Source organism: Dermacentor andersoni, chromosome 6 (genome assembly GCF_023375885.2).
Source record: "Dermacentor andersoni chromosome 6, qqDerAnde1_hic_scaffold, whole genome shotgun sequence".
Classification (NCBI taxonomy): Eukaryota; Metazoa; Arthropoda; class Arachnida; order Ixodida; family Ixodidae; genus Dermacentor; species Dermacentor andersoni.
This window is the reverse complement of record NC_092819.1, coordinates 38,070,668-38,095,087: the sequence shown is the minus strand read 5'-3', so window position 1 is coordinate 38,095,087 and position 24,420 is coordinate 38,070,668. Positions and strand designations below refer to the sequence as shown.

The following is a 24,420-nucleotide window of genomic DNA, read 5'->3' as shown; positions in this document are numbered from 1 at the left end:
TGTTGAGTAGTTTTTCTTTATTGATACTATAACAGCCGTGTTTACATACAAAAAAGATGATGACACTTGTGCCAGGAAATGTAATATAACCACAAAGAAACCCACATCCCACTAGATATCCAAACACGACATTTAAACGCACCTTCAAGCTCCGAACATCCCCCGTAGTATTTTCCCAAACTAGACCACATATCACAACTCGCACTTCAGAAAATTGCAGTCACAAATGCACATTGAGGACACGCTGCTACTTTAACAAGGCCAGCAAGAACCAAATAGCATTTTAACATTACAAGCAACAAAGGGCACACTTCGAGCCAATTTGCTTTCTTTAATGTAAATTTTTCAGTTGCAAGGTTGCATCAGCTGTATGTGCATTAAAATAGAGAGCAGCAAGTTTTTTTTTTCTCTGTTTCAGTACGTACAAGCTGGGATTACAATCTTTTTCTAAAACGTTTCTTTAAGGTTCAGTAACTTTTATGAAATGCCCTATGGACAAAAATGGTTTGTGTGATGAACTAGTAGCTCCAGCAGCGATTGAATAAACCACGTGTGGCTGATGGGTACAAATCTGGTTCACAGGCTTATTGATAAACCTTGAGTGCACCAAATGATCATGTAGAGATGCTGGTATGACAATCGTGACTTGTATTTAGGGGTGTGCGAACAGTGATTTTTGAGACCGACAAATCGAATAGTGCCAGAAACAATTCGAATGGAATATTCAATACTTTTCAAATAATAAACAGCCATTATCAGAATATAAGATGATGTTAACATCACAGCATTCTTAAGTTCAGCAAGTTCCTGTCATTACATAGTACATTTTGAAGTGCTATGTATTAAAAGCACAAGTGAAGCCTTGGGAGCAAACAAGTGTTTTTTTTACATGCACATGGCTTTTCAGAGAGTGCGAATGACCACTGTAGAGCCTGCAAAGTATGGCTACCTAATTGACGTAGCCTGCTCCACAACATAAGTTAGCATGTTTTATGTCTATACTATGCCCGCGGGGATGAAAATTTACCGTCCTTTTGCTCTAACATGATGTTTGCTTGGGTACAGCTGACATTATGAAATATTTGAAAAGTATTTCCATTTATGAATGGTCTATTCGATTTTAAGACCGAATCAAATAGGACATTATTTGATTCGTTACTCGAAAGTTTCGGATATTCGCATACCCCTACTTGCATTTATGACTATACCACTAAGATGAATTTCTTAGCAGGAAAAGATAAAGCTGTACCTCCAGTGTAGTTTACTATGCTTGCTTAGTGTAAAGCTTTCAAAGACAACACGCAGCTTAGAAGAATTTAGCTTGGGACTCCATGTATCACCACCAAGAAAGATGACTATGGCCACCACTATGCAACCCCTGGGATTCCACAAGGGCTTCTAAAGGCTTATTCTTTTGCTCATATAGAAACTTAACATATATTTCATGCTAGCTGAAGAATGTACAAAATCAAACTGTTGACATGCTTGTGGCAAGAACAAGGTGCCTGCCTCCTGTGTAACACTTGCATGCAGATTGCAAGCCCACAGCGCCAAGCACATCAACTTATCTCGCTATTATGTCAAAGCGTATGATCGTAGCTTTGTGTGAGCAGTACACACAGGGTTCTAAAATAAAATGCCCATAAGAAAATGTTAACAGCTCAGCCTGTCATTCATTCTGATTGTTTGACGTCAAAGAGGCATGCACTATATTTTTTGACATTGTACTAGCCCTGCAATCAAACCTTGTTTTCTTTTTTTTCAATGTATGAGCATATTAATAAAATTTGCATATCTGCTACTACACTTCAAAAGCAAGCGGTGTCTTATAAATGCGTCCAAGATATTGAGGTATCTGAGAACCTCATCCAGACTTTGACGAGTACCTTAATATACCATTAGAGGTTCTATGAAAACAGCTCCAGTTGTTATTCTAAACGAAGAGGGAATTCATACCAGTGTGAAAGTCTTTACACTGGTGCGACTGTCTTACGTGATGATAGGAACTACATTAAAGCAGTTCGTACATAAACCTTCAACTGCTTTCTTTGAATATGCTATATGCACAACTATGACAAAATAGCGAAATTTTTGGGCTACACAAAAAGCAATATTGCTTTCCCTGCAACTCCATGTGAGCTGTCTGCATTGTTATGCAAGGAACTGCATCATATTTAATTTAAATTATATTTATTTTAAGGGATTATACGTATTCTTGCAGGCACAATTTTGGAATCTGTGTGGCTTTGCACTACACATCAAAGCTGCATACTTATGACAGTGAAATACGTTTAGCAGGCGAGTTTCAGCACAATTTGGAACAATGTTACTTGCTAGGAAACTGAAATGAGCAAGACAATCTGTATGTAAAAAGCTTGTGTCAAGCATATCCTTATGAACACATGCTTGGAGCTTTGCCATTTTGGCAGATAGGAGGCCCGAGTTACAGCTGATACACTCTCCAACATTGGGCACATTAAAACACATCTCACTCACATAAACGGCAACCAAGACTACTGAGGCTGCAACAGCGATTACCAGGAAGCAACTCCACTTTGCATGTGCCTGCTACAGAACAACTGATCCAAAAGATTCTCTGCACCTTTCCCTTTACAGAAATGGGTCTCGACAAAATATAGACTCCTACAGGATAATCTGCAATATCATACCTCTACAGATCTGCCAATAATGCCTCAATATATTTAACCACTAACAATGGAAAAAAATGTCACATATCTAATATAGTAAGCCCGCATATGTCCAAACTCTTAGGGACAGCAGATTTTCATTTAAATTATCAAAGAATTGCACTTTCCGAAGTTGAATGAAGTATGCCCAAAACAGAATTATGGTTTGTTATACAAATGTAAATGTCTCACTCCCAGTTGTGCTCAAACAGATGCATGACTCAAACAGAAATATGAATGAAACAGAACAGAAACATACAATATAGTACAACAAATTTGTATTCGAGGCAACTGGCTCAGTAGAGTTACTTCTTTGTGGTGCCTGTCCACATAAATAGCAGCCTATGTGCTGAACGTGGCCATGTTGTGGCTATTCATACGTGTTCTCTGATCGGCTGTTTTTGGCTGTTTTGCTATGCACAAAGCCAGAAAGTTTGCATCAATTGAAATCATTGACTCGAGATGAACAAGGTGGCTTTGGAATGCATTGAAAACAATGCAGGCCAACTAACATCTTTAGATTTGCTTCAATCAACTGATAATTGAGAAGAACTGGAGTTTGAATTATCGCGAGTCTACAGCAATATTGCACACCTGCCGAAGTGCTTCTTCGCACGAGCAGCAAACAAAGGGATGTACGGAGCCAGACAACAGGTCTTACAACTGCTACCCAGAATGACTTAACACGGCAATGTGACACACTTCTGCAAGCTCACTCACTCAGTTTGTTAACATCCACTCGCAACAACTAAACCCATTCGCTCCTCAACACCATTAACTCTCGTATTCCTTGGCAGAATGCTCTGTGAGCAATGTGCCTCTCCCTTTCATTTATTTCTCGCCTTGGCACATTCTATCAGCTTTGTTCATTCAGGATAAAAGAAAATATGCGGGACACTTATTTGAGGAAGACAGTGCAACTTATTAAGGGCTATAAGCACATGTACATGCTGAAACACAATGCACATCCCAAAATTTCAGGGACTATCACATCCCAATGTGAAACTTTAAAACCAGGACCTGCTGTTCTTCAGTTAATTTCACATAATAGTGTACTTCACGATAGAGTTCAAATTGCTTTAGCTACTTGAATATTTCATTAAGCACTGTGACAATTTGCTGTGCCAAGTCTAATCCTTCAAGCTAGCCTTACCATGTGATAATAGCTGCATGGAAGTTCTAATGTACTCTAATGCTAGACATTACGAAAAGCTGTTAGCAAAATTGCTGGTCATAGCAAGCACTTGTTAGAGAAACATGTCCAATAAACACAGCTGTTTTCGTTTTATACTGCCTTACGTGCATAAAGATCTAAACATTTGAATATAAATCTAGGTTCAACAATGTTTTCTAGAATACAGACTAAATAATCTCACATTCCTATTAGCTCACAACTCTGACAGGCAGCGACACAGGTTGGAAAACCACAATACCACCAGAGTACATGCACTGGCCACCCACACATAAAGTTACTGCAACAATTGATAATACCACTAGAGACAGAAAAAATAATCATATCACAAATAAAAACACTAGCTTAGAAAAGTGCCCTGTAATACCTTGCTTCTTTGGTGTATTTATAAGCTAAATGATAAATACTGAAAATCTACATGTAAAACAACAAAGAGGAAAAGGGCACATATAGAGCAGCTTATCGTGGCCTGCATTCCTTCAGCAAGAAAAATAGAGACCTCTGCATTGCTGACCAGTACTCACAGACGCCACTTCAATATCTCATTTTTAAGACACACTGATTTAATATACTTGGTTTGTGTTCACCTAGAAGAATGTTTATGTGTTACAGTTTCAACACAATAACCCGGACATTCGGAGTGGGGAGGTGGGGATGGGGGACAAACACTCAAAAGAAACATCGTTTTCTCAAGAGTGGGATCTAAGCTAAAGTTCATTTCTGAAAAGAAAACAAATTTAATCCAAGCAAAATAATAAAACACCATGTATACCCAACTATAATCGTAGAACAATAAACACACTGTAACCCGACTACTATAATACTAAACAAAGCCTCGCAGTACGACTTCTGGCTCTAATGAGAAGAGCATGCTCTTACTACGTAAGAGCAGCAAATGACAACTTTGGGCTACGTTAGCAACGGTTCCAAGTTCAAATGGACTTGGTGCCCCACCGACAAACATGTCTCACGTAACACCTAAATGGTCAAATGGGGACTCTTTTTCTTTCTTTGGCATTGTTCTATCCAACACACATTGACGTTGGTACATCGTCAATCGTAAGTAGGAGACCGAGAAAGAGTGTGCCTTACAATTTGTACATATGCAACGGCATTGCGTACGACAAAATGCCGACTGAAGGGTCAGCCAGTTGGACTGCCCGTACATTTGTGTACAGCAATATAGATCTGAAACTCGAGCGGGACCGCAGGCGACCATTTGCCATATAAACATCAATGCTAGATTGTTGACAAAATTAGATTGGTGTGATTCAAGTTGAAATTGCAAGCTGTCTTGCACATTGGTCGCTTGACTCAGGGATAACCTAGTAGCACTTGCTCAGCAAACTGTTGCAGGGCACTGTGATCACACTTCATTTTCGGGCTGACTGTAAGTGCACTGTGTGCAGCTTTCTTGAGTCAAGCAGAGCAGTCCACTAGTAATCTCTCATGTGTGCAAGAACTGCCCATACAAAGCCAATCATTTTTACAATAACAAGTGAGCAGTTTTAAAGTAGAATAAGACACAGACTCCACAGCTCCATGTCAACGACTGTGCTAAGCTGGTTCAAAATACAATGAATGCAAGACATCTATGATGTGTCAAGGAACCGTAAAAGGCAGGGGCATGAAACCTCCAAAATCAGATAAGACAGGATGTGTGATAAACTGGGGAACGTTGCTGCCAGGTTAAATCCACCCTCCAATCACTCGCTACCATCCTTCCTTCCTCCACAGATATCTGCGAAAGCACCCTACGTATCTGAGCGTTGATGCACCCTTACTGCCAGACGTGTTTACAAATAGTGGCCCTCAACTTATAATGAAGAAGCCAGCAGGATATTGGTCCTCCCTCGCAAGCTTCTTGTTTGAGCGGGTGCAAATCTGAAGCATGCGTGAAGAAATACAAATGACAGGAGCTGTAAGAACAAAAGCAGTTCCTGCTTGACGTTTCACCGACTGCTTGTTATCAGCACAACACACCGAGTCAGGCTAAGTTCCCAAGTAGCTTAGGATATGGATTTGCACAATGTGTACTGTCAATGCGCTCGTACACAAGAACCATTTCCAGCTGTGAGAAAGCAAAGCGTTTAACACATTAAAGTATTTTTCTAAAAAGCTGTTGGTAACAACATATGCACTATAAATGACAATGTATTTTTGCTCATGTTTCTCTCTGCACAAATTCATGAATACAAATTTGTAACAGATTAGAAAATTGTCGATATTTAAATGTTTAAACAGTGCAGCCCAGTTACTATGACACAATGTGTAAATTATTAGTTTGCTGTAGCAATAGGATTTGTGTACTATGCAGCACATTGAAGCTGTGTAAAATCAACCCATGTGCAATGAAGTACCTTTTTAAACTTATTACAGTTTATGACTTACTAGATATTCAACAAGCAGACGGCACAGAGTGATATACATGTAGACTTAATGACAGTCACCAAAATATCAGCAGAGAAGTTGCATATCACCTTGGAGAAAAAAAAAAGAAGAATAAGGATCAACCAATTTTTGTGCACGTAAAACCACCAGTCCTAAGCTCAATGGCTGCGTTACACCATGATATAGCCACTACAATCAAGTTCTAAAAAAATTATCTCAAAAAGTAACACACACTAAAATACATTACAAGAGGGAGCATCTTCTACAATGTAAAACAGCAATTCATAAATGAGAAGTGCGAACTACTAGGTAAGATCCACATAAAACTTGTTTCAATATAATATATGCTTTCAAGACGAATATAAAGTATAAAGCTATAGATGACACCACACAATCCTTTCCTATTTTGGATAGCAAAATATCAGTTACACTAAATGAATAATTTATAATGAATACTAAAACTCAACAGCCCGTCATTTTACTACAGCAGTAGCAAGTATACCTACATGGTATTGAGATTAACTCTCCATTTTATATTACTCTAGATGTAGAATCAACTTGACAACAATCAAACAGCACTTTATCTGTAGTAGTGTCAACTTAAAGGGACACTAAAGCGAAACAATAAATCACTTTAGACTAATGAAGCATTGTTTGAGAACCCTGCAGGCAGTCATTCAAAAAAAATAGTTTGATTATTAGATAAGAAAACGAAGGTCCAAGTATCAATATTTGAATTTCGCGCCGATACCCCAGCGCCAGTACGTCAGTGTGACGTCAGGGATTCGAAAGTATGTTTTTGCATTTGGGCCGCGTTGGCCGAGTAAAGGTTCCCGAAACTTTCCATGTTTAATATTTGGTTCCTTTAGAACACAATGTAGTCAATCTGTACCGCAGTATATAATTAGCAGGCGCTAGAAGACGCCATCAAAATCCAAGACGTCACAGCCACCAGGTGCAGGAACTCAAGTAGGCGTCGCCACCCGTATTTCATTCTTGTGCTTTTTCTGGCTTACCAAACGTCTTATTGTTGTAAGAGTGGTGTTTTTGGTGTTGTAGAAAGGTAATTAACTGATGCAGAAGAAATAATTTTTCGCTTTAGCGTCCCTTTAAGAAAAGCATGTGCTGTAGAGGTCAGCAGGCACCTCTGTGCCAATATACACAACAGTTCTATACGATTTAAACCAGAAGCTAACTATGTTAAGGGCCAAATTTTCTGCTTATCTAACTATAGAGAAGAGGATTCAAGTGATAGCTTGCACCAGCGTTCACGTTTATACAAGTCAATTTAAATAGCTGCACCTTAATGTAGTAACACCTCAACCAAGCTTCATATTTGACAAGATGATTAACATAACATGCAGAACACACAACCAGTAATAAATACAGCCAGAAGAGTTTCATGAGCACTCTTAATGCTACAGAAATCATAGGCTACATTACAGACATAAACTGTGCGCTCTCCTTCACATGCTGCTGTGCATAAGGAACAGATATGTGCAAGACCTTTGCACAAAAAGAAATGGAGCGAGAAGCTTTTAAGCACAGCACAAACAAAAAAGCAATGAAGAGAGACTAGATGTGGTTATCAATGAAAACTGGGCATTTTATGCATCTGCTTCGCAGCTGCCTTCTACAAAAGAAGACAAAGGTGATGCAACATTCCAATTGATCACATTTTAAAATGCTTGAAATGATAACCGGATAGATGAATGTTTGAGGGTCCTTTCTTTTTTTTTTTCTTGCACTTTATGCCTTGTTGCAAAACACGCAGAGCAGCTTAATGAAAATGCACCAAGCTTGCAGATTTTGCAACTGGGCAGTCTAACTTTGCTTTCGGCGAGTGCATGACAGTGACAATATAACCGTGTACCCACGTCAGTTTTTCTGAAATCAGTGCTAGAGGAAATCATCCGTCTTACTTCAGAAAGGCGGTGAGTGAGTTCTGACGAGAGCATAGATGATCACGAACAAAATGCAGCATTGCGAGAGATCGATGATGCGAGCTGGCACTTTCACACATGTAGAGAAAGAAGTGAGTGACTTGTGACAAGACTACTGCTGTACAAGAAAACAGAACAGTGAACAGTAGCATGAAAGCATTAACAACCATGTCTTGGAAACGAAGTCAGCTCACAAACTTGTGCCCTCTCAGTCCCCTTGACGTGCCTTCTTCCTCCTCTCTTGGACCTCTCCTTTCTTTTTTGTGTGGTTTTACCTGCAGCTACAAAGTATCTGTCTCAATATTTCTAGCGCTTCCCTTGACAGGAGCTCACATAAGCAGCGGTCATCAGGAGCTTTCAATAGAACGTACATATCACATACACAGGTTGCCCCTTACTCGCTCCTGTCCATAACTTCATGCTTTGATACACCTTGTTCTCAAACAATAATTGTCATCTACCTTGCGTACCTTTCCTTTCTCTAACACTGCATACCCGGCACTTTCAGGTCACTAACAGCATGCTTTATAAGCGAGACACAGACTTTTCAAGAAAGGAAACACAAGCAAGGCAGATGATGATTATTGTTTGGGGACAAGGTATGCCTCCAATGGCTTTAAACCTTTTCTAGAGTGTAATGTCTGTGCCACCAGCGTGACGTGCCTGCCATTTTGATAAGATTAGAAAGTATGGCCCTAGTGGTGAGGCAGAGCTAGTAAAAAAAAAAAAAACCCACACACACACAAAGAAAGGGGAAGATTGGAGAGAAATTGACGGAAGACAAAGCTAGGCTAAGCACGCTACCCAAGAACACATGTCTTGGAAACCAAACCCGGCTTCCCTGTGTGCACATTGGCTGTGCCGCAAAGCATTCTTTTCATTGTGCTCTCACCCCGTGGTGAGGCAACTGGGCCCCCAGAGGTGGACTTCTCGGCACATGTCGCCGTCTCACTTTCCAGTGACCCAGAACTCTTCGAGGCGATTTCGGGCCTTGTCGAGGACATCCACGCCCGCCTGACCAGCCGGCTGTGGCTTGACCGGATCCTCTGAAGCTGCCTTGTGAGGGGATTCTTCAGGTGCCGCCTTTGGTATTGGGTCCACCTTGCCTTCTGTAACACAAGCAGTCGCCACTAAATGTGAATACTGCTTTCAACCATGGACAGTGCAGTCCACTGTCGCACAAAAACACACATAAAAAAAGGGGGAAAAAAAAAACTAAAGCTTAGGAGAGCCTGATATCGTGGCTAACCAGCATGCTAGTGGCAACAGTGGCTGCGTGCTCTTGGGCATACCGAGACAACAGCAGCAGAGTACTCAGGCAGAGGAAAAAATAATAATAATAAAGAAGGGAGAAATGACCATTCACCAGGAATGGTAGACTCCATTTTTGGTGCAGGCGTTGGCTTTGGGGCAGTGTCTATAATGGGTACAGCAGTGCTCTTAGCCTTCCCTGGCCAGTCACCTGGGTGAGGAAAGCATGGGTGAAGACTTCAGCAGCACAAGCTGAAAGAGTGCATTAAAGCAGCAATTATACCTGTAAAACTTTTTTTACACTGTAGCCCCTTAATTTTCAGAAAAATTACAACTTGAAATAAGAAATTTAGCTAAGCTGAAAGGAAGAAAATAATAAGCTGTGGGATTTTAGATGCTAAAACCACAATCTGATTATGATATGACTAATAAATATTGGGCCCCTCGATTACCTCCCTTCTTTTCGTTTAATCTGATTATGAGGCTCACTGTAGTGGGAGGGGATCCAAATTAATTTTGACCACCTGGAGTGCTTTAATGTGCACCTAACGCACGGTAGACGGGCGTTTTGCACTCTGCCCCCACTGGAATGCAACCGCTGCAGCCAGAAAATTTAGCACAACTTAAAGGGCAAGCAAAATCTTTAACAAAAAAAAAAGGGGGGGGGGAAGGTAACAGGTCTGAAAAACCACAAAATTCATCAGCTGTGAATATGTGCTACATATGCACATGCAGCCAAACACAGATACCATAGTGAGTACAAGTGTTGCAAAAACACAGTGGGACTTCGATAACACGAGGGTGGCTATGTGGGCTAGTTGGTTGGCCATCGTGGAATGGCATCTGGCATAGTGCAGCAAAACACAGACACAACACAAGCGCTCGTGTCCTTCTGTTGTTTCTTCTTGCGTCCATGTTTTGCTGTGCTGTGCCAGATACCTTCGACAGCACATTCCCAGTTATCATGGCTGGTATGTTGCATGTGCATGATCCTGAGTTATAGACTTTTCATCTAGTATTGTATCACTAGGCTCTTGAATTTTCCTATCTCTTCATTCATTCGCCGTGGTCCTGTGAGAAATGTATCGATGAGATCCTATTGTAGTTCAATATACAAATGATTGAACGTGGCGAAATATGATTGTGCAGCTATAATGGCAACCTCTATGCTTCTTTGATCACTCCTTGTGTTTATGAATGAAGACAAACATCCAAGAATGGTGTGGTGAGTGGTGGCAGTGACAGCAAAAGGCATCCCTGTCCAATACGCATTCCACAAGAGAGTGTGGATGACACTCAGTCTTTTCACTGAGAGACTCCAGCCAGGGGACGCTGAACTACAGATGTCTGTGCTGCTGGATTCATATTTTTGTCGACCAGAGGTTTCCACAAGTGCCATTTTAAGGTTAAGCGAGCAGACAAAATAAATCTGACCCATACCCCCACATGGACAGATTCTTACATTACAGTTTGGATCTGACAAAACCCCACCACATACCACATCCACACTTTGGTATTCCTAGTGGAAAGATCATCACAGCAGCAATGTGCAAGACTCATTGCTGTGCGATTCGTGGGTCCGTGCTGAACATGCTTCATACTTGCTCGCAGGGTTACACGTGATTGGGAGTGGTCTCATTATGTTCCGCAAGCTGAATGCCACTTTCAAATCCAATGGCATCTGCCTGTTTCGACTCATTGCCGACGCATGATGATCGATAGTAAATGGTGCATTGTAATGTAGACGTAAAGCACATTTACACGCGATTCGCAGTGCAAGTGCACAGATCGTGGCAGAGCACATATTCATACAGGCTCATCTGCTTTTGCACCGAGTCCATTTGTACCTCATCGTTAATAAAATCACTCAACAAGGACTTCAATGAGTGCACAGCAGTCACTGCGGTCTCATGGTCATGCGAAGTGGGCTTTAAGGTAAGCGTTGCGATCAGTAAATGTCAAATACCATTCGACAATGTTACATGCTGATTGGCCGATATCAGCATATAAGACATATATGCTTATAACAAATATCATATACGATGAAGATATTTTCATGTCAGATGCGGCTTCGTTATAACGAGTTTGACGGTATGCTGAAAACATAGCAAATATACTGTAGTTATGAGAACTGCAGTAAGTACATTCAAGCATGAAAGGTTTAAACGCAAGATCCTTAGGAGACCGCGACACTAAAATGAGCATCCACAGTAATCACACATACCAGCTGGTGACTGGCCATCAGTCCACTCGAGGCCTCTGCCAGTGTCCAGAGGAACCGTCCAAGTTTCAGGGTCAGGTGACTTCACCCCCGTCACCTCCTCTGGCGACTTGACTGTTGTTAACGGCACGGGCCCAGACTGGGGCTCTGGCAGTGGCGATGGGCCTGACAGAAGCCATTGAGAAAGCACCAGCATCAGTGTCATTTATGTAACTCAAGGATTCGTGAGACAGAGCCATGTACCTTAATCGACATGATTAGCCAAAGCAATTATGCAGCCTCTATACTTTTCTTCCGTGCCCATACCTTTGTCTCGGAGCAGAACATCAATCAGATTTTCATGTCACTCTCTTTCCCATTTTTACGTATGAATTACTGTCTTAACACACTAGTGCAAGATAAAATAGATCTAAGTGACGATTCCCTGGCTATGTGATATAGCCGCTCACATAAAAAAAATTGTCAAGACAGCTCGACTGTTCAACAACAACAACAACAACAAAAAAAAAAATAAGAGGAAGCACAGCATGTATACAGTACAATAAAGCCTTAGCAGTTGATGAACATACCAGCAGAAGTACGCCAGAGTCTGACTAGTATATGAATATGCAATACTCAAGGAGCTAAGGATGGTGTTACCACACTTTATTAATGCTTTTTCTTTTAAGCCACTCATATATACTCATCTCCAACCTGTCAGTGCCCTCTTCACAGTAAAATGATACATATTTAAGCTTAAACTTGACACTGCTTAGATCTGTCATGGTTTGGGAGCTCCCGTCAGGGGCGTTTCACTAGACACTAAAATAAATGTACATCTCGCAATGGCACAACTATGCATATCTTCGTGGCACTGCACTAAGCAAATGGAGGAAGATTGCAAAAAAGAAACAAAATTTAAATGAAAAGTCGTCTGAGGCACAAAACATAATCATTATAGGCTCAGTGCTTGCGCTTTAATTTTAATGTTGCAGGGAACACACATGGGTTGCTTCTGCACTGACAAGAACTATCTGCTTGGTCCTAGAAGGTGGGAGCAGTGGCTGGCAGAAGTTTTTCAAAATGGCAAAAAAAGCTTAGTTCTCTTGTGGCCTAGAATTTAGAGATGCACTGAGCAATATGCACACATAGCTACAGAGTGCACCCTACAATTCCAGGTCAGGCATGTGGATTGAAAGAAAAAAAATATATATATTCAGCCTTTTCATGACTCTCCTGTTCTTCCTATATAGGTGGCTTTACTGAACAGTGACAACACATTTTCTAAGACTGCAGCATCTGATCAAAAAGATGGTCGGACACCTAATGTGACAAATCAGACAGTCCCACAAGAAAGGCTACAGAAAAGCCATAGAAAAGCTTTAGAAAAGCCATGTTGACGCTAAAGAAATGCCACGGAAAAACAAAGCTGCACATACTGGCCATGTCGGCTGAAGCCAGGGCCGAAGAGCTGGCGCTGGAGCCATTCATGGGTGGCAGGCTGCTGGGGCGCACCGCATCCGACTTGCGCTCCGAGCCAGACCCGGGAGTGGCTGCCTCCACACTCTCGGCCGGTGTCGTTGCCGGGGGCACTAGCACACCATCCTCACCACCGCCAGCATCCTCTGCCTTGCCTGCATTGGCCCCAGATGAGACCGTCATCGTATCTTACATATGCTGTGTCAATAGCAAAATCAGTTTTCAAACTGGGGACCCTTTGCTAGAATGCATTTATCCCAGGCTTCTGTCTTCTGAAAACCTTTGTGGCAAATGGCGCACATACAACATCTAAGGAAAAGTCACGGTCGTGAACACTGCAGCAAAATTCAATAGCTGTGTTGGCAATAATATAGAAGCTAGATCAGCAAGTGATCAAAAGAGAAGTAAAACCACAGTCAAGAGGAGAAAAGGCTGGCTTCAACAAACGGCAAGACACCATCAGTAGTAATTAACTAGGACTGAAATGGCAGCAGTCTTTAATAAGAATGCAAAGGAGATGTTACAAGAATCGCATGCACCACATGTTTTTGTCCTTGGAAGTATTACCTGTCCCTTCGTGTTCCTTGCCGACCGCTTCCTCACCCTCTGGCTTGCCCTGTGGTTTGAGCCAGATCTTGCCGTCTTGCTCATTGACAGCAGCTGATGCTGGCCGGACCACAGCCCGAGGTTTCGCAGCAGGAGGTGCCGCACTCTCTTGTAGTGGACGCCGAGGTCTTGAAGCCCCTGAGCAAGTAATTCCTTCAGTTCTTTCAAGTGAAGTGTCAAGGCTGTCCAGATGTAAACTCCTTTTCCAAACTGGGATGAACTGCAAACCATGCATCACACGACTACATCCCACCTCCCATGCACCGGTAATCAGCATCTGTATAAAGCAAGCCTTGAATGATGGCTGCATCATGTATATTATTTTGCCAAGACCAGCCTTGACAGTATGGTTGAGAGAACATACGTCCTCAGTTGAACAATAAGTACACCATACTGTTTCTGTAGAACAATTTCACGTTTCGAACAACTTTTATCAATGAGATAAAGCTGTTATTCTTTCTGCCTACTGCACTTGCCTGTCTTCTTGTCATCCTTCTTGTCAGCCTCTGCCAATGGTGTGCGCCTTTGGGGTGGTGATGAAGCAGCTCTGGTTCGTGACGAAGCGGGTGCCTTTGCTCCATCGTCATCATGCTTTACTGCAGAGCAAAACACAAGCGACTGCTCTTTAGTATTGCACCTCAAACTATAGTTCTGGACAGAAGCGCTGCCAAAAGTGGTTATCACACCTTAACCCTTTCGCTGTCACGGACGTACCGGTACGTCATCGCGCTTCCCCCCCACAGTGTCACTGACGTACCGGTATGTTCTCTATCGTGCATTCAAAATTTCGCGCCTAAACGCAAAGCTGGCGCTCCTGGATTTGCCACGCCATCTGTTGACTCTTTCTACAAGATCGTATATTCGCCTCGACCTGTGTTAATCCATGTATTGAAGAGTACGGTGCGACTGCCACTCCCTACTTTCTCTTTGCTGAGTGGCGCGGTGGCTCCGCGTTCGCTGGATCATGCGTCGCGCGCGTGTGGTTATGGGTTCAAGGGTTGTTCTGCCCTCTACGCTGGTTTGAAGGTTTTTATTTTTCTTCTGTTGGTGTGCCTGCTACGGCGCCTCAAGTTCAGGCGCACGTGCCATTGCCTCTCCGAAAAGAGTGACTCGATTGCTGCTTTCGCTCTCTCGCCGCACCCTCGCTTCCAACTTGCAGCAGTAAACGTAAAGCCGTTCGAACTTTGTTTAGCCTTTTTCCATCTCCCTCTGTCTTCTTGATCACGCAACGTCCCATTTATCTCCGTTGTGCGGGCGACTGAAAGCGCATCCTCCCTGCGCGCGGTTACTTTCGGATGGCTCAGCGCGAGGGACCTTCGTCTGCTCATTGGAGCGGTGGCTCAATTCCGATTCAGAATACGAGCCGAGCTCGGATTCGGATTCGGACAGAGTCGCCTGCGAGGAAGAGGGTTCCGCATCGTCAGATTCGGATGTTGAACTGATTTTATAGTCAGGTTGATGATGATGATGATGGTTACTAACAACAGCTGTAGAACACTGAAATGTGCATATTGCATTGACTATGTTATTTGTATACCAATCATAATCAAAAATAAATTGCTATGTTCATTCCCTGTTATGCTCGTTCCCTGAAACCAAGCCGACACTGGGGTGCGTCACGGCCAGAAAGGTCCGACAGCGAAAGCGTTAAAAGAAGGTGTTATCATACCTTCAGTACCTGTTTTACCAGCTTCCTATTTTACAGCCTTTGTATTTGTGAAAAAGCACCCACAGGATACGCAGCTTATGCCATCAATGAGTGCTGTAATACTGATACCAGTACGCAGCACATTTCCCATCAAAATACACCTTGCATAAACTATTGCTAAACTGAAGTTCGCACCCGCAGCACTGTAACAAATGACTTGAATGCTTCATACCTGGTGCTTTTGGTGACGTCTGTTTTTGCCGAGCTGCGGCAGCAGTCTTGGCTGCTGAAGAAGTCTTGCGTTGATTTCCTGCTGACACATAAAGTGGTAACAGCAGACGCAAATCAGGTTGGAAGAATTATAAATAAATGCACTGATGCACAGTTTTACCTGGCTGCTGTAATAACATGTTATGGACACAGCAGCCAAGGTAGGAACACAGCAGCCAAGGTAGGACAGGGAAGAATAGTGAGGTATGGTCAAATAATAAAAAGAAGGGTCACACCAGTAAGACTGCAAGATTGATTTCAGTAGCAAAGAAAGACAAATTGGGTGGCTTCATAGGTGGTAAGGCATTATCGAGAAAAGTGATAACATCGGGGACATGCGGAAGAAATGATTATTTAATAGGGAAAAGTGGTTAAACGAACTTATCAAAAAACACCCACAATTAAAAACACAAGGAATATGAAAATGCACGATAAGAACAGCAGGCAGTCTGTGATACCTCATGGTATGTAACAGTGATCCTAGCAATAATGTGAAAGAAAGGGAAACCGATAAGCTCACTATTTGAAACGTACCTTCGGCCTTAACTGGAGACACTGCTTTTGTGGGGCTTTTCTTCTCGGAAGTATCAGTGGTACGGCCAGCCCTAAACAAGAAAGTCATTCATACTCAGTATGATGCACAATATAGAGCAAAGATTTGTACGGCATTTAGTTCTTTTTTTCTCCATTACACGTAGCTTTTAACGCTCAACTCAGTTTGTGAGTGATTCATGAGATTGTGTCCTTGACACCTTGATGGCATTAGTTATATGGAAGATACAATAAAGATAACGTTTGTTGGACTCCTAATGCTCACATATATGAAATTACCCCACGAAAAAAAAAGGAAAAAAAAAATATATATATATATATATATATATATATATGCAGCAATTTGAGAGTGCCATGGTTTGTAAGCACACAGTCACAGCGCAAGGAAATGTATGAAAACGCAGTTACTCTAGCCAGAACATAGCAGGCAACAAAGACAAGTCCCTCAGCTGGTGTCAGGGAAGCGCCATTTGTTGCACCGCCATCAGTCACACACGAGGCCAATAAAATTGCACACATCAAACCATTTTTCTCGTTTTATTATCACATAAAATATAATTTTCTTGTTTTTCTTGAAAGAAGTCACTCTGAAGAACTTCTGCAATAAGAAAGTAAGACCCTGGGGGAACGCATTTCTCAAAAAAATGTGACCCTCCAAAAGTTAAAAGGACCAGCAGCCAATTTTTACAGTAGCATTTCTTTTAGTGCAATGGAAAGTTTACCGGTCAGAGTGTCCAATCCTGCAGTATCAGTATTTTTTAGATCTACAGCCGTGATCATCCTTAAGAAGTTTAAAAATTTAAGTGATAGGCAAGCACGATAGCATTTCTATGCCAGCATTGGTGTGGCCCTAGTTATAAGAAATTGATATTTTGTTTATCAAGCCAATGTCCATGAAATGGCATTTTATATCTGGCAGGGGGACCACACAATTCGAGGTACTCATTCACGAACTTGCATGCATACAAAAGCAATCAGGTGCATTGCCGTACAATAAGGGATGCCATGGCTTGCCATGGTTCCACAGTTCCCCTTGTTGCCACAAAAACCAATGTCACTTGTTAGCGTGTATTTTTCTTATATTGTAATATGCATAGAACAAAGCACAAATGCCTATATAGTACAAGGGCTGCAATTTTAAACAGTACATATGTTGCACTGAATAACAGCTGGCTTACGTACAGTAATCTGTGATTACAAGGTCAGAATCCAGTTCTGGTAACAAGCTTTCATCGGAAAGTGACGCGACATACCGTTTTCCGCAACTTTCTGTATCAATTTAAAATTGTAATTCCTATTTAAACCATTAACAGCATGCCCAATTATATTGCTATAAATCATTATCTTTTTGTTTCCATCAAACTATCTCAACACATTCTGGCTGTTTGTCGGTCCCTTTAATATAGGTTGCCAGACTCTGGCAACATGAGTAAATCTGGCAGCATGGGCAAATGTCTGAAGCAAATGGGGTTGCTTTTGCTTGTCAGAAGCTTGAAGATGCAAATGTCAAATGCAAATGTCTAATGCAAATGTCAAAATTTGCACTTACTCAGCATCTGTCTTCTCTCTCCTCTTAGCAGACTGAGATCGATGGACAGAAGTTGGAGCAGGTCGTTCCCGGGGAGGCATCCTTGCAGAGCCTAGCCTGCAAAATTGCAAAAGTCAGAGCCTTAGCATGCCTTCAGCTATGTGCTACTTAGTATGACATGGTACTGATGTATTGTTAACATATTAACGATGTAATTTTGAGAGACAGAAAGACAGGCACTATATAGATCATTTTTCATCAACAGAAGTCAAATAAGTGGCAATTTACAGTAAACTTTGACATAAAAATCATGCCACTTATGTTGAGAGGCATGCAAATTCGATCACTGCATTCGTGAAAAAACTGTGGTGATGAGATGTTTATCTTGCAGGCATCAAGCTTACTTAAATGAGTATCCTATTATGCTAACTGCCATGTGCCAAAATAAGAAAATAACGAAAGAATGTTTTCTTGCTGGAGCGCACAGCAAATAAATTGTAATCTGATGAAAGTATTAATCAGCTGTTTTCTGTTCTCGTTATAGTACTTCATGTTTCTTTTCAGATTTATGTTTTTAATTTATTCTACAAATTATTTCTTATACTGTCAGTCATTATGACTGTTTAATTGCTATAAATAATTCTGTGCTTTTGCCTTATTTGCGTTTGTTCATTAGAATTGATCTTTATATTTTTTCAAGTGTCTGTGTTACGTCTGCTTCACGGTGATGCTGCTGTAAGGGTGGCATGGCCGTGTCAGACACTATGCGCCTTTTTCCACGTCACACAAGATAATTTCTACGTAAATTGTCTCGAATAAATAGAAAGGAAGAAAGCAGGAAAGATGAAACTCCCTTAAGCATCCCAGTTGAAACCAAGAAAATGAAGTGGAGTTGTGCAAGCCACGCATTATAATCATGGTTCTTCTGTTTCTGAGACAAACCAGATAATTTCCAATTTTCCCACACCCAACAGGATTAAGGATCGGGTTCAACCCAAAGGTAAGAATAAACACAGATGCTACAAAACCAATAAACACTGCTCACCTTGTGTAAGCAAGTAGTCAAGAATCAACATATTAATTACATTAATCAAACATCAATATGGTACAGTTAAACCTCGATATAACGAAGTCGGTAAAATTGGCAATTTGCTTCGTTATATTGAAATTTCACTATAATGAAATTCGATCTTTTGTGCAAATATGTAGTCAGCATCACCTTTGTGTAGAGCACGAGAATGGCAGCCTCCGGGGTGCTCAGGAGCCAGCTAGTGATGTCTAATGGTAGTTGCTGGGCGCAAACGTTCCCAGTGCTACTGTTAGACGTCTGGCCCAGCAGCTCGCGTTAGACGTCACTGGCTGCCTCCGGAGCACCCTGGAGGCAGCCATTCTCCTGCCCTACAAAGGGTGACGCTGACTGTACAGTTGCTGCAATTAATCTTTCTTAACCCTTTGAGGTCGAAATTTTTTGAAAAACAACTTCACAGATGGTCAAATTACTTTATTGTGGATTTTGAATGCACAATATGTGTAAAGTCGGGAATAAATTGTGAAAAAAAGATCAGGAACAGTATTTTGGTGTCAGCATCACTCCGAGCTTCAAAATGTTCAATGGTATTTCAGAGTGTGGTATTGCTTGAAACATGGGCCTATGCAGAGTGCCTTATCGCAGTCTGCACACATAAAATGCGCGGCTGTTCTCCTCTTGGAGCGACGAGTTGTGTTGGCACACGCATAACATCTCTACGTGTGGCTACCCTGGGCAGAGGTTTGAGGCACCCTCTCTGGGAAGTGGTGCGCCGTCAGTCGCAGCGCGTTGTCTGTGGTTCGTCTTCCGTGCCCTGGTCGCTGCATCTGGGTTCAGTACTGCTCCAATATTTGAGTCGCGACTCTCTTTCTAAACACAGCAAGCTTTGCCGGGGTGCCAGTTCTCTCGCGGTAGAGAATAAATTCATTCAGCAGTGACATTTCGAGCAGGTGAAAAAAGAACTTCTTGTTCCACTTCAAAGCATTCCTGATGCTTTCACTGAAGCTCAGCTGCATGTCTACCCTGTCGACGAGTCCCATTTTTATTGCGTATTCAAGTACACATGCAGGCTTTTTCCTTTTTTCTCCAGTCGCTCTGTCTACCTTATCAGAACCTTGCACCTGGTGTCCATGCATCGATGTCAACACAGTGACTTCACGCTTGTTGCACCCTTTCAAGGCAGGCAGAGTGTTTGTGTGGAAGCTTTCTATTTCACCCTTCTTCATCTTCTTTCTGAAAGAGGGTAGGCCCTTCCTGTTGATTTGCACAGTGTTGTCCACAGTGGGACGGCGCACTGTCATGAAAAGTGCCGGCAGTGGGGAGCGAATGCGAATGCTTCGTCTGCCTCTCACTTCAACACATCTTAAAAACTCGAGATTATGCAACCTCCAGCACTAAATGTGCGGTTCAGGAAGACAGCGCACACGATCCCACACCATCTCGGCTCGGCCAGTCTTGCACGTGTGGCAGATTACCTCTAAAACAGGGCGAACAGGCTGTGTACGCGCTCAGCCATGCTGACAGCTACGTACAGCCGCTAGCTAGAAGAGAACACACACATGAACGTGCCATTCCCTTGCACGCACTTGATTGCGTTGCCGCGAGCGAGCTCCCCCCCTTCTCCTTTCCCTTTGCTCGCACAGGAACATGACATTCATCAAGCCAACATACTTGGGGCTCACCCTCCCATGCTCTGACTCAAAACCCAAAGAATTCAGCATGCAGGGCGCGATAGGATCTCATTCCGCTTGAACTTTACATGGAACATGATGCTGCTCTGCTTCGGCGGTTGCTCTTGGTCGCGCAGCACATGATTTCAGAGGTGTGTTTGCAAGTAGCCGCAGTTTACTCAACTAGTTGATCATCTGCGGTGTAGAAATTCCCAGTCTTCCTCAGTATTCCTTTGCAGTGGCAGTGAAATTTCGTTACACTGATATCGTTTATAAATGCACTTCATCATATTGAGGTTTGATATACATAGGATTCAGTGGGAAAGAAGTTATAGAAGGTTAAATACATTGTTATATCGAGAATTTTGTTATATTGAAGTTTGTTATATCAAGGTTTAACAGCATATACTTAATTTTAACAAACACTCAAGAAAAACTGGGATACATAATAAGTTCAGCGCCTAACGGTCTCGAGCGAACGATAGCTTGTTGCCCTTTTATCAGCCGGGTTTCCAGGAATACGACAACACATCGCATTGCATCTGCACGTTGCACACATGTAAACGGCGGTAATGTCCTAGAAAGCGATCACAGCGTTGACGTTGCTATGCATTGCAAATGGTAGCCATGATGCGAAAGGGACGTTTTCTCATCTAAGGTATGTTCAAAGAATGGTGGTAGAATGGCTAGTTGGTACTCTATCAATTTTTTTTCAAAGGCATATAGCGTGAAGCAGTAGAACAGCATAGCAACAGAAGAGGACAAAAGGCTTGACAAGTCTAGGATGCGCACAGCAATGTACATCAACATGAGCTTATAAAATAAGGAAAAGCATCATACCACTTATGACGCATGTCCTTGTGCACTATTTGTGCTTTATTTTTCCATTGTTAAAAAAAAGTGCGCAGAATAAAGTAAACAAGGGACCATTAAGAATGTTTCTACTTGCTGCTTTTGTTTATGCGGTTTCTTTTAAAAGTAAATAATGGCTGCCAGTAGTATAAATAACTTTGTCACGTAACTTGTGAGCAGCTCTTTGTAAATATATATTCCTGGGAGTTATTTCACTTGTTTGAATAAAATGTTTGTGTCAAAAAGGAGATCATCGCCTGTGTTAATTGTTTGTGCAGGTTCCCGAAATGGGCTGCCAGACAACAAAAAGGCCCTATTTCTCTCCAGCATTCCTCTTTAAAGTTAACACATTACCTTTACCCCCCAAAATTAAAATTAAAATATACATAGAATCCAAAAACAAAGTAAAGTAAAAGCTTGTTAATTCAAATTCCGCGGAGATGCTACGAAAATTCAAATTATATGAAATTCGAATTATATGAAATTTGAACTAATGGAAGTCAGAGAAAAAAATCGCTCGGTTAAAGTGCATGTATAGTCCGACATGGTGCGAACCCGCGCACACACATGCTATGCCACGTTGGCTTGAACAACATCTGTACTTCGAAGCACAGGCGCAGCCAACATAACCGGGTGCGGCCAACGCGGTCCAACGTGCACTATGTCGAGATGGCTCTTGCTCCATCCGCACGTTTGTCACGCTGACTGGTGTGGAGAAAAAAATATTTCGCAGTTTCACCTGAAAAGCGAAGCATCGATTGTGATAGCAAACTAGTACATAGCTATACAAAGTAAGGATCGTAGTTTTATCGGCCGTATAAACTTGTAAACATTCGCTTACTAACTAAATTAACAAGCACGTCACATGCGCACAGGTAAGCATGAACACATCTCACTCTATGACCGCGGAAACTCGCCGAAAAACGCTGGAGTGAGGAAACGTGGCAGTAGCAGTGAGCAAATTTACTTTTGTACAGTTCTCACTTCAACAAGAATGAAACTTAGATAGCACGTTGCATACGAAGCTACCAGCACTCTGTGTACTCTGCAAACATCGCAGATCGCTTTGAAGATCAGGCCCACACAGGCATGTAATTTGGCCATGTCGCAGATAGCTTTCAAGATACAGCACCCACATGGCAGCACTGTAAGCAGCAGCCCTTGGAGAAAAACGTCCCCCCCTCTCCCTCTCTCGCCTCACCCCCATGCCTCGTGCGCGACAGGAGAGGGCGCGCTCCGCCCTGCTTTCCTCACTCGTGCACGCGAGATTGAGCAACGTTCGCCGGCTCACCCTCGCATGCTTTCACTCGTACACAAAGAACACGGTATGCGGCGACGGTGTTATCACCCTTGCTGCTGATGGAAAATGCAAAGCTGCAAGGCCCGCACGGCGACGCCAGCATCGCCAATGTGCTCCCCACGCACTAGCACTCTCCCCATCCATAATGGTGCGGAGTTCGAATTATCGGTGGCAATGCGGATTTCAGTGTGAATTAGCAGGATGTGTTACATATTGCTTTCAATACATCGTTGGACGAACCACGGTGGCTACTTCGAATTATCTGAAACTTCGAATGAATGAGTTGTGAGTTACCAAGCTTTTACTGTACCTTAGTTATAATGCAAAGAACGGGAAACTGATCTGCTAGAGCAACAGAGTAGATGCAAAGGAAGGAAAATGCACTTGACAGTGGCAGGAAATAAGGCACTATGGTTAGATTAAGAAATTTGCAGGCTTAGAGCGTGTTCATTGATGCGGAAAAGGGGTTATTCATGGTTTGAAAAGGTAGGCGTAGAAGGCACAGCCAAAACAATTGATGGGTTGTTGCGGCGTTCCTCAGAGCATGCACAGATAGCTTTTCTCGTGTTTTCCTCCTTCTTCCATCTTTTTGCAAGCTTTCAGAATAGCCGGCATTTGTGTAGTCTTTTTCGTTCCTCTTGTATCCAAGTGTTTTCGGCACCTGCCTTTTCAAACCATGAGTCGATAACAACTTACACATTTTTCGGCCATTCTAAGAGGTTAAAAGATCTCTGCGCAGGGTTTTTGTAGTGCAAGTGGAGTTAATTAGGTCCACGATTGTGATGATGATAATTATGATCAATGAGGCAAGCTTGCCTAGGCGTGTGAGCAAGAGCCAAGGCAGCGAGGCTGGCACTGGAATCCAGTTTGGCCCACAGCGTTGTCCCGTGTAATGCAGTCGGCCCCGCCGTTTGCAGCGCACCAGCACGTGACCGGATGCGGTATTCGTCGGCCATGTGCAGCCGCTCCACCACCTCTGTGTACCACTGGTTTGGGTCCACCACAGGAGGAGCCTCTGATGTCTGAAAACGATAAAGAGAACAAATGAGGAGGTGTCTGTAAATGGTAGCACACATGACAGTTACATAACTCACTCTAAATGTGAGCCTTGATTGGAGTAACATACTTCAGAGGCGCCGCGCAACATTTTTGGAACATTGTGAGTAAACTGTGTAAGTTGCTGGACAATACTGCCATGGAGGTCTGGGCCTAATATTATTCGTGTACCTCGTAGCATGGAGCTTAAAGTGTAATTCAAAAGATTTCCTGCTCTTTCATTTAACTGCTTAAAATCGCCGCCATTTCTTGTGTGCATTGTTATGCTGTTATGTTACACAATTGCCATCGACCAGATGTCTTAAGAAATCATGACAGAGCAGTGGCCTTAGAAGCAAATGAGAACAAATCTCATCACTGGTAAAGCAGTGCTGCCACATGGTGGTGGAGGTGATGCCAATGTGCCAACGGCATGGCTTTAGAGATCAGGTGGTCTAACGGAGGGCTAAGTCACATAATCTCGAGGCCATGCTGATCCAAAAGCTCAGCACAATGACAGAGAGCATATGGTGGGCATAGCTTCAAGCACAGTTTCAACAATGAAAAGGCAAAGGTCCCAGAAGAGCGGCAGCAGCAGGATTCATTTGCCAATAACTCCATCCATACAAAGTGCCTTCAAGAATGCAAAGTGCTTTCAAGAATGCTCATTGGAAAAGGCAGCGCTAATGTAAATTAACTGCCGACCCGATGACTAGGAACATTGGTTGTCAATTGAATGAGAAATGAATTCAGGAAGTTGCCAACTTTGCCAACTTAAACACATATGGT

At 42.5% G+C, this 24,420-nt stretch overlaps 1 protein-coding gene across 5 annotated transcripts in view; it reads right to left on the bottom strand.

Annotated features, from left to right (window-relative positions):
• Positions 1-24,420, bottom strand: part of LOC126521927 (uncharacterized) — an 80,237-nt gene continuing 55,817 nt past the window's right edge. For 4 of the 5 annotated variants that reach the window (XM_050170673.3, XM_072288704.1, XM_072288705.1 and 1 more), the window contains 10 exons: positions 23,413-23,618; positions 17,769-17,864; positions 16,202-16,272; positions 15,630-15,710; positions 14,226-14,345; positions 13,711-13,887; positions 13,104-13,298; positions 11,689-11,850; positions 9,580-9,675; positions 1-9,322 (listed from right to left, as the gene is read on the bottom strand). In XM_050170673.3, the coding sequence (XP_050026630.2) occupies positions 9,162-9,322; positions 9,580-9,675; positions 11,689-11,850; positions 13,104-13,298; positions 13,711-13,887; positions 14,226-14,345; positions 15,630-15,710; positions 16,202-16,272; positions 17,769-17,864; positions 23,413-23,618 (1,365 nt within the window). In that variant the 3' untranslated portion in view covers positions 1-9,161. The remainder of the gene's footprint in view (positions 9,323-9,579; positions 9,676-11,688; positions 11,851-13,103; positions 13,299-13,710; positions 13,888-14,225; positions 14,346-15,629; positions 15,711-16,201; positions 16,273-17,768; positions 17,865-23,412; positions 23,619-24,420) is intronic. The other variant, XM_072288702.1, reaches the window with a different exon arrangement.